This window comes from Ctenopharyngodon idella, chromosome 15, assembly GCF_019924925.1.
Source record: "Ctenopharyngodon idella isolate HZGC_01 chromosome 15, HZGC01, whole genome shotgun sequence".
Taxonomy (NCBI): Eukaryota; Metazoa; Chordata; class Actinopteri; order Cypriniformes; family Xenocyprididae; genus Ctenopharyngodon; species Ctenopharyngodon idella.
In genome coordinates, this window is record NC_067234.1 from 30,685,852 (window position 1) to 30,696,141 (window position 10,290).

Sequence of the window (10,290 nt, forward strand, 5' to 3'; positions counted from 1 at the left end):
TTTGAAGACATTAAGGCAGAATTTTCTGTAAATTTGCTTTGAAATAACATGGATTGAGAAAAGCACTACATTTTTGAAAATGAACATTGACACTATTTAAATACATTTAATTGAAAGTCAAATGTGTTTCACCCTTGTATTTTCAGTGGTTTAAGGGTCAGAGACTCATGATCTTTTTGGCTTGGTCAGCAAAAACAGTGTTGAACTAACACAGAGTTGACATTATAGCAGATTTTAGACAGTTTTAAACTTCCCCTTGTGTCTGCATGGCATGGCAGGAAGCAAAAAGCAGAAGGGAGAGAGTAAGATTCATTTCCTTTCAGAAAGGTCCAAAATAAAGATTGTTTGCTGAAACCATGTAGTGAGACCTGTCAAGGAAAACTCATCACTTTTTATCTTGGAGTCATGCTGAGGTACGTGTTACATTTTGCATAATACACTGACACTTAAGTGATTTACAAAACAATCAAATAATAATAAATTCTGTGGACCATCACAAAATGTTTTGCAGTGTGTTAATGAGTATTGCTATCTTTACATAATACATGTATTAACCTCTTTTACTCTCCACTGCTCTAAATGCTATTTTTAAAAAGGAAATGTATTTCTTTATATTTACTGTTTACATTAAACATTAATATTGAAGGTTATATTTAAAATAATTCATGTGTCCTGGCTAAAAAAAAAAAAAAAAAAATGCAGTCACACTTTATATTAGGTGTCTTTAAATACTATAAAAAAATAAAAATAAATGAGTAAAATGAATTTATTGTGTTCATGTTGTATTCCAAAATTGTATCGGGCAACACTTTATTTTACAGTGTCATTGTTACATATGTTACATGTAGTTACTATAGTAATAATCATAAATTTTGCATAATTACATGACACTAACCCTAAACCAAACCAATATTACTTAATTACTTAATATTACTCAGTACTTAAATGTATAATTACAGTGTATCAAAGACATCTTAAAATGTTAAGTTGTCTTTGTTACACTGTAATTATATATTTAAGTACTGAGTAATATTAAGTAATTACATGTATATACTCTAGGATTAGGTTTAGGGTTTGGTTTGGTTTAGGGTTAGTTTCATGTAATTGTGCATAATTTATAGTTATTACTATCATAACTACATGTAACATATGTAACAATGACACTGTAAAATAAAGAGTAACCCTGTATTGCTATTGAGGTGAGATACAGATAAGGTTAGGACAGGTTTGGTGGTACGAGTAAGGGTGGGTTAAGGTGTAAGGGAAGCGGGTAACACTTTATTTTACAGTGTCATTGTTGCATATGTTACATGTAGTTACTGTAGTAATAACTATAAATTATGCATAATTACATGCAACTAACCCTAAACTAAACCAAACCCTAATCCTAACCCTATAGTAAGTACATGTAGTTACTTAATATTACTCAGTACTTAAATATATAATTACAGTGTAACAACAACACCTTAAAATAAAGTGTAACCGGGAAGTGTCAACAGTGTAATTATAGATGTAATTACAGAAATTAATCACAGCTGTAATTATAAGCAGGTATTTTTTTAAATTTAAATAACAATGTAGAAACATGTATGTGCACAAAACGTGGATTATATCAAATGATTTATTTAACCCTCATGTTGTGTTTGGGTCATTATATATTATACAATTAAAAATGAGTCAAAAAGATTATGCTAAAAATGTTCTTTAGTCACATTCATTATGGTAGTATACTCTTCTAAATATAACCAGTGTGTATTTTTGCGAAAGGAATTACTCATCCATGGAGCTCACAACAGTGCCGGCAGATATCACGGGCAGTTACTCCAACCAGACCGACAGGAATCAGTCATCGGAGGCCTGTTCCCGCGACAGCGCTCTGAAGACAATCGTGTTTCCTCTCCTCTACACCATCCTCTTCATCCTGGGCATGTCACTGAATGGCCTGGCAGCATGGGTGTTCCTCCGAATCCCCAGTAAATCTCACTTCATCATCTATCTGAAGAACATTGTCGTGGCTGATATTATCATGACCCTCACCTTCCCCTTTAAGATCCTCAGCGATGCGAACTTAGCAACCGTCGGCGTGCGTGTGTTTGTCTGCCGTGTGTCGTCTGTGCTGTTCTACCTCACCATGTATATCAGCATCCTGTTCTTCGGCCTGATCAGCATCGATCGCTGCAGGAAGACCATGTGGCCCTTTGTGGGCACCAACTCCAGACGCCTGCTCCACAGAAAGATCCTCTCGGCCTTCATATGGACGTCACTGTTGGCCCTCGTGCTGCCCAACGTGATCCTGACCAGCCGTCTCAATACTTCGGACCACTTTAAATGCAGTGACCTCAAGACGGATCTGGGACTGAAGTGGCATGAGTTGGTCAACCACGTGTGCCAGGTGATCTTTTGGGGAAACCTCGTAACCGTGATAATATGTTACACGCTCATCTCAAAAGAGCTCTACAAGTCTTACGCCCGCACTCGAGCTCAACACGAGGCAAGGCAGGAAGCGAATGTCCCACACAGACAGCTAAACAAGAACAGCATTCAAGTGAATGTGTTCCTGGTGTTGGCTGTCTTCTTTGTTTGCTTCGTTCCCTTCCACTTTGCCCGAGTACCGTACACTATTAGCCAGACACGAGGACAGATGTTCAACTGCCAGCAGAAGCTGTTCTTCTTCCAGCTGAAGGAGAGCACACTGTGGCTGTCCTCCCTTAATTCAGTGCTGGATCCTCTCATTTACTTCTTCCTCTGCAAGTCGTTCAGGACATCCCTGTTTAACACCCTGCATCTGTCTCCTGGCCGCTGCGGGGAGCTTGGGACAGACTCGACCAGCACTCCTCTGTAAAACACGCAGACATGATGGACAAACGCTCAGTCATTCTGTGCAATAAATGTGAAAATGTTGTGGTTCTCCTACACGTCTACTCTTCCATTTAAACTGATTTGCACACTGTAACAGCAAAGTGCTACATGGTGAATCAAACCTTTTAACAACATCTCTTCTCTGGCTCATTCCACTCTCTTTCACACAATTACCTCAGTCTGACCCTGATTCAAATTAAGAGGCTTTACCTGCCATGATTGGCTAGCGGAAGAAAGGATGTCAGCTGACACAACGGCAGGAGTGATCAATGTTCTCCATGTAGATGTGTGACCTTAAAGCTTGTGTTGTGCTAAGATAAACATTCATAGAGTTCTTAATGTTCATCAATGTCAAGTGCCAGTGGCAGAAGTACCTTTGATCCTTACTAATTTGTAAAGGCGTGGAATGCAATAGTATTTTGGTGAGTTGAGTATTTGTTGTCACTGACAAACCTTCTGCCAGGCATCCAGACGTGCAATGTACTAACATTTTTCATGAAAACTTGGCATTTTAAATACAAAGATACAGTAAATAGAAAATTAATGCAACCACTTAACTGATCAATGCCACAGTGCATGATGGGAATCTAAGTACTGTGGATATAACACTATAACAAGTAATGTGTGAATTAAAGACATTATTGTAATGCAGTCACACAGTCTCTGACTGTTGCAACACATCACTGTTTTTCTTCATCTTGTGCTTCACAACCGGACGTTTAACTGTCTGTTCCAGGGTTGTTGCACAATTTAACATAAAATGTAATGCTTTTTAAGATATGAACTAATAAAATTAATACCATATTTCTACACTATAATAAACACACACAAAATACATCTCAAAATAAATCACGTATGATATTTCTTTCTTTCTTTTACTCAAACTATAAAAACACATTTTGTATTTAGCCAGTTTTCACTAAATAAGGCTATGGAAGAATTATATTTAATCATACCAGCTCTTTACACACACATAATTAACATTTACCTATTTATTAAACAAAAACTGTAAAATGTCATGTGGAACATCAGTGACTATTTTGATGATTGGAATAAAATAACTTGTTTGTGGAATTTATACAAAAATAAGTAAATAAATAAAAAGAACCATATTTTCAAAAGGAATAAAAAAAAAAAAAAAGCGTGATGAAAACTTCTGTCATCATTTACTCACTCTCATGTTGTTCCAAACTTGCATGTCTTTCTTCAATGGAACACAAAAGAAGATATTAAACATGAAACATGTATCTCTGAAATTCAGCAATCTTCAAAATTGAATAAAGAAAAAAAAATCATACGTTTGGAATGACCTCAAGGTTGCGAGCACAGTCGAACGCACAGCCTTTGCTAAGTATTCTTCATTTGACTCATACGTATACACAAGCGTTCGACACATGCGCAGTTTTGAGCAATCTCTCACCATGAGTTACAACCCATGTAAACATGTTTGTATTCTTTCATGCTAGAGTTGTACAAATGAGAGTACTTTCTAACTTCTTCACACAATCTGTCGTCTATGTAGACCTCCACTGTCTCTGTAACTTGCATGCATTCTGATCTGTTCTGTTTATGCAGTTTTTCTTTGACGACCTTGTGAATTGACACTCCCAGGGCACAGTTGCCACCTTGTGGATAAACTAATTACTGCAAAAAAATTAAATGCGGACGTGCGACCTGCGCTTACAAGTATGCGCGGTTACAAAAATCCGGCAGTGCGCATACAGTACGAGCGTACTCTTCTGATGACAAAATTTGCATCACGCACTGTACGCTGACCCTCACATACACATAAAAAGTGAAGTAAATTTTGGTCTTAAATGATAACACAAGCGTCATGAAATGTGTGTTACACAGACTTGAAAAGGACTGCACTTTCTTAAAGCTGCAATTAAACTAGATTTGAGCCTTCAAAAACTTTTCAGGGCACGGCAACAGACAGGATATGATGTCAATAAATAAATAGCACCTATTAATTGAAAATATTTCTACTCCACTTTCCTGCAACACTGCAAAGTTGTTTTTATCTTTTATTGGTCACTCATATTCATGTCATATGAACTCACAGGACAGAATTCCCCAGTGTCATATCCCTGTGGTCTCCTGCATTCATATGCGGTCAATGAAAGACAATGGAGAAAAGTCTAGCCTGACTGCCTTTAAACGCATTAGTGAGAATCTGCATTGATCTACATCAACAGAATTCTGCAAATAATAAAATAATTCATAATAAAGACTTTTTGTTATAATATTTGAGCTATCTTTAAGACATTTTAAGATGTTTTAATGACCCATGGGAGGGCCTTTTGGTGGAATGTGGTTTGCCAACCTCAAACCAATCTGCTGACACCATCACAACTTTCGAGAAACAGCTGAAGAAGCTCCTCTTCTGCAAGCGCTTACATAAACTAATCCATAACCATGAACACACTTTGTTTGTTTGTTTATATTTGGCAGTGTGTACTATGTATGAATATTGTTGCTCATGATAAATTGCTTGTGACGTTCTTTGTTTGTAAGTTCCTTTGGATAAAAGCATCTGGTAAGTTAATAATTAGAATTGTATGGTTTGTTGAAGATATCGCTTCAGAAGAATAATATCTTTCTCCATGATCATCATCATTAATTCCAAAACTGAAGTATCCTTCCTTTATTGACAGTTGTCATGATGTTCCTCCTCTCTGTCTTTTCTGAATTCTCTGTTATGAAGCTGAAGTCATTCCATTTCCATTCACTTGGTCTCCTTATGCATGTTTGTTGCAGATAACTGCAAGTACACTTAAAAAAAAAAAACATCACTGGCATTGACACTATGTTCAACCAAAGAGAAACCACGTGAACAATGTTTTCTTCATCTGTTCTTTTACTCAAAAACTGAGTGCAAAAACTGGTTGTACCATGCAGGGATAAAAATAAAGGATAATTGTGCAAAGAAATGTTCAGAAATTCTTATTTTATTTGTAAAATCTGATACTTCATAATTATGTGCATATCTACCAATTGTACATTTATATACAGCAATGTTCAAAATAGAAAGAGAAAGATAAGTATGTCAGTTTTTGATGGTATTTTCAGTATGTCAGCCAAAGCAGAATGAATTCACCATGCTGAGTCTTGGTTTCATTCTTACCAACAGGGAGTTTTTGCCAGCCACTGTTGCCCTAGTTTTGCACACTGGGAATGTTTGTATTGTTCAAAATGAACTGTGAAAACCAATACAGAAATAAAACTGAAATAGAAATGTGTTAAAATAAATACACAGTTTAGTAAAGTTAGAGATAAAACCCTGAGCATATGATACTTCTAATTCTATGTCAGAAAGACACAAGCCTCAGCAAGAGTATGTTATCTGTAGCAGTGTTGTTGTGGTTGTGACAGATCTGGGCAGGCATGAGCACAGATAGACCCCTAGTGTGTTTGCTCTAGGCTTCGGCATTGTTTATCACTGCTAACATCTCAATACAGCCAGCCTATATATATAAAAACATTTTATGGCTGAATCCAAAATCCCCCAAACCCTCAGATATGGCTCCCTAGGTCCAGGATTAAGAACCACTGATTTAGGGTAATGATTTCATATATATATATATATACACACACACACACACACACACACACTACATTGCTGCCAAAAGTATTCGGACACCCTTCCAAATCATTGAATTTAAGAGTTCCAATCACTTCCATGGCCACAGGTGTATAAAATCAAGCACCTAGGCATACAGACTGATTCTACAAACATTTGTGAAAGAATAGGTCGCTCTCAGGAGCTCAGTGAATTCAAGCGTGGTACCGTGATAGGTTGCCACCTGTGCAATAAGTCCATTTGTGAAATTTCCTCACTACTAAATATTCCACGGTCAACTGTTAGTGGTATCATAACAAAGTGGAAGCAATTGGGAACAACATCAACTCAGCCATGAAGTGGTAGGCCACATAAAATCACAGAGCGGGGTCAGCGCATGCTGAGACGCACAGTGCGCAGAAGTCTCCAACTTTCTGCAAAGTCAGTAGCTACAGACCTCCAGACTTTGTGTGGCCTTCAGATTAGCTCAAGAACAGTGCGTAGAGAGCTTCATGGAATGGGTTTCCATGGCCGAGCAGCTGCATCCAAGCCTTACATCACCAAGTGCAATGCAAAGCATCGGATGCAGTGGTGTAAAGCACGCCGCCACTGGACTCTAGAGCAGTGGAGACATGTTCTCTGGAGTGACGAATCACCATCTCTGTCTGGCAATCCGATGGACGAGTCTGGGTTTGGTGGTTGCCAGGAGAACGGTACTTGCCTGACTGCATTGTACCAAGTGTAAAGTTTGGTGGAGGGGGGATTATGGTGTGAGGTTGCTTTTCAGGGGTTGGGCTTGGCCCCTTAGTTCCAGGGAAAGGAACTCTTAATGCTTCAGCATACCAAGACATTTTGGACAATTTCATGCTCCCAACTTTGTGAGAACACTTTTGGGATGGCCCCTTCCTGTTCCAAAATGACTGTGCACCAGTGCACAAAGCAAGATCCATAAAGACATGGATGAGCGAGTTTGATGTGGAGGAACTTGACTGGTCTGCACAGAGTCCTGACCTCAACCCAATAGAACACCTTTAGGCTGAATTAGAATGGAGACTGCAAGATAGGCCTTCTCACCAACATCACTGCCTGACCTCACAAATGTGCTTCTAGAAGAATGGTCAAAAATTCCCATAAACACACTCCTAAACCTTGTGGAAAGCCTTCCCAGAAGAGTTGAAGCAATTATAACTGCAAAGGGTGGGCCAACTCTATATTAAACCCTATGGATTAAGAATGAGATGTCATTAAAGTTCATGTGCACGGAAAGGCAGGCGTCTCAAAACTTTTGGCAATATAGTATATACATATACATATATATATATATATATATATATATATACACACACACATACACATACACACTCAAACACAAAACACAAAACTGCCATGGTGGGGGCAGGAACATGTGTGAGGTAGCCATGCGCACTTACTAGACCCTCTCATTCTAGCATTTAATGCCAAGGAGGACTTGAGTCTACAAGCCTTTGAAGGACTGAACTAGGAAGGACACAGCCTTGGTTAGGGGCTGGAGACATCATTGGACTCCGGTCAGAGGCTGGAGCCATCACTGGACTCCGGTCAGGGGCTGGAGTCATCACTGGACTCCGGTCAGAGGCTGGAGTCTCACAGGACTCAGGTCAGAGGCTGGAGCCATCACTGGACTCCGGTCAGAGGCTGGAGTCTCACAGGACTCAGGTCAGAGGCTGGAGCCATCACTGGACTCCGATCAGCGGCTGGAGCCATCACTGGACTCCGATCAGAGGCTGGAGCCATCACTGGACTCCGATCAGAGGCTGGAGCCATCACTGAACTCCAATCAGAGGCTGGAGCCATCACTGGACTCTGGTCAGGGGCTGGAGCCATTGTGTGTACAGCCCACACACACAAAATGGCTGTGGCCATAATGGTCAGCGCTGCATCCTCAGGAGCTGACTCTAGGACTGGAACAGGCTCTGGAATTTCCCTCACATGAAAAGACTGGTGAAGTTCTCTCACTTTAACAGACTTGGGATCTTCTCTCACAAGAACAAAGTCAGGAATTTCTCTTACTGGAACAGAATGGCAGACTGGAACCTGCTCAGGATCGGACTCAGGAGATAGGGACCGGAAAATTGGGAAATTATTTAAAGCCGCCCACACAGAAATGATGGAAGAGTCTGCTACTTTGGCAGTTAGATCGAAGATGATAGAAACAGCCTTCCGAGCCCGAGGGAAGACAGGACCAACGACAGAGATGGTCCCAGAAGAAGGTATGTGGAGGGCACAGGCTTAAGGTGAGCTTGAGTGCCCACACGCCTTCAGGTAGGGACTGGATGATGAGAGTAATTGTCCTCATTAACAGCATCAACTACTAAATTGGAACCGTTAAGCCAGAAAACATAGTTAAGAAAATCAACCAGGGGTACACAGCATTTATCAAGAGGAAGAAGGTAATATAATTCATCATCCAGACCCTCCCGAAAACAGGCATTGAGCATTTCAATCGCTTCAGATCACCAGGTGGGAAGACTCCACAAACTCCTCCACATATCGCTCCAAAGGTTGTCCGCCCTGTTGGATGTTCTCCTCAGCCAGTCCTCCGAATCCATGTCCAATGGTGGTCAGTTCTTCTGTCACGGTTGTTTGCTGAGATGAAACAGGATCTAAGTGCAGCAGTCTTTATTCGAATACAAACTCAAATCTTCACATGACATGCATGAAACTGAAACTGGAACAGGGACAAAACAAATATCTTAACACAACGTAGAACTGACAATGAACTGAAATTAACGAGACACACCTGAAACTGAAACTCAAGTCAATCTGTAACTCAAAACGTGACAATATGGATATTGAAATAAAAAAATAAATCTGTATTAATTTAACAGATGTATTACAGTATGTAACTTTATGTTTTGTAAATGATTACGAGATTGGTGCCTTTTTTCAACTTGAGCACCTGCTCCCCAAAATGTCTGAACAAACAATTGTGCTGTTTTTTGTTTTGTTTTGTTTTGTTTTTCAAAAGTTAGTATATTTGGGTGTGAAAGAAAGAACAATGCTAGAGAAGAGCTTGAGAGGAACTGTGAGACATGATACATGTTTCTGATAAATAAAATAAAATAAAAAACAGGTCTTGCTTGACTATTCATGGTATTGACTAATCAATCAGAAAAGTGACTCAATGGACAGCACAGCTTCTGTGGTCTTTACTGTTTCTGTCAAGTTCAGCTGATGGAGAATGTGTGAATGGAGAGAATGTTCGTGCAGCTGAGATGATGCAAGGAGAAGTGAAATCACACATGTACCTCAACTGACATGTTCACGATGCTTACATTGCCATTTAAACTGTGTAAAGATTCAGAACACAAATGAACTCAGACCTTCTGTGAGGTCCATGGTGTGTTTTTTTTTTTTTTTTTTTTTTTTGAATGCAAGGTACATGCATGTACTCCAATAATTAGAAATATATTTTGCTGTTACTGGTCACTATGTAAGGTATAATGCACAAAGCAGAAATGACTGTGAAGACACAGGACACAAGCACAGCTGTATAGGGAATTTGTACCATGCGATGCTAGTCAACACAGACCCAACACATCACCTACTGGCTAACTAATGAATTACATCCTGAGTCATCTGACTACTGTATGAGTCAAACTAATGAATTACATTCTACTTTAGACATTCTCTCATCTGACTACTGTATGAGTCAAACTGCACATGGTGCCAAAGAAATGAAAGCTTTAGGGAGTTTGTTTTCCTCTTAGCACACTCACACTTATATCCTCATTTTAATTCAATTACTGATAGTAGTAGAAGCAGGGTGCTGCAAACATCTGGCAAGAAAGCAATCATAAATCAATCCTAAGACGCATTTATTCATACAC

The 10,290-nt window shown here is 39.3% G+C and overlaps 1 protein-coding gene across 1 annotated transcript; it reads left to right on the forward strand.

Annotated features, from left to right (window-relative positions):
* p2ry12 (purinergic receptor P2Y12) lies at positions 1 to 5,792 on the forward strand. The gene is made up of 2 exons (XM_051863707.1): positions 1 to 413; positions 1,768 to 5,792. Exons 1-2 carry the CDS (start codon positions 406 to 408, stop codon positions 2,840 to 2,842), a joined length of 1,083 nt encoding a protein of 360 aa, XP_051719667.1. The 5' UTR covers positions 1 to 405; the 3' UTR covers positions 2,843 to 5,792.
* Positions 5,793 to 10,290: the final 4,498 nt, after the last annotated feature.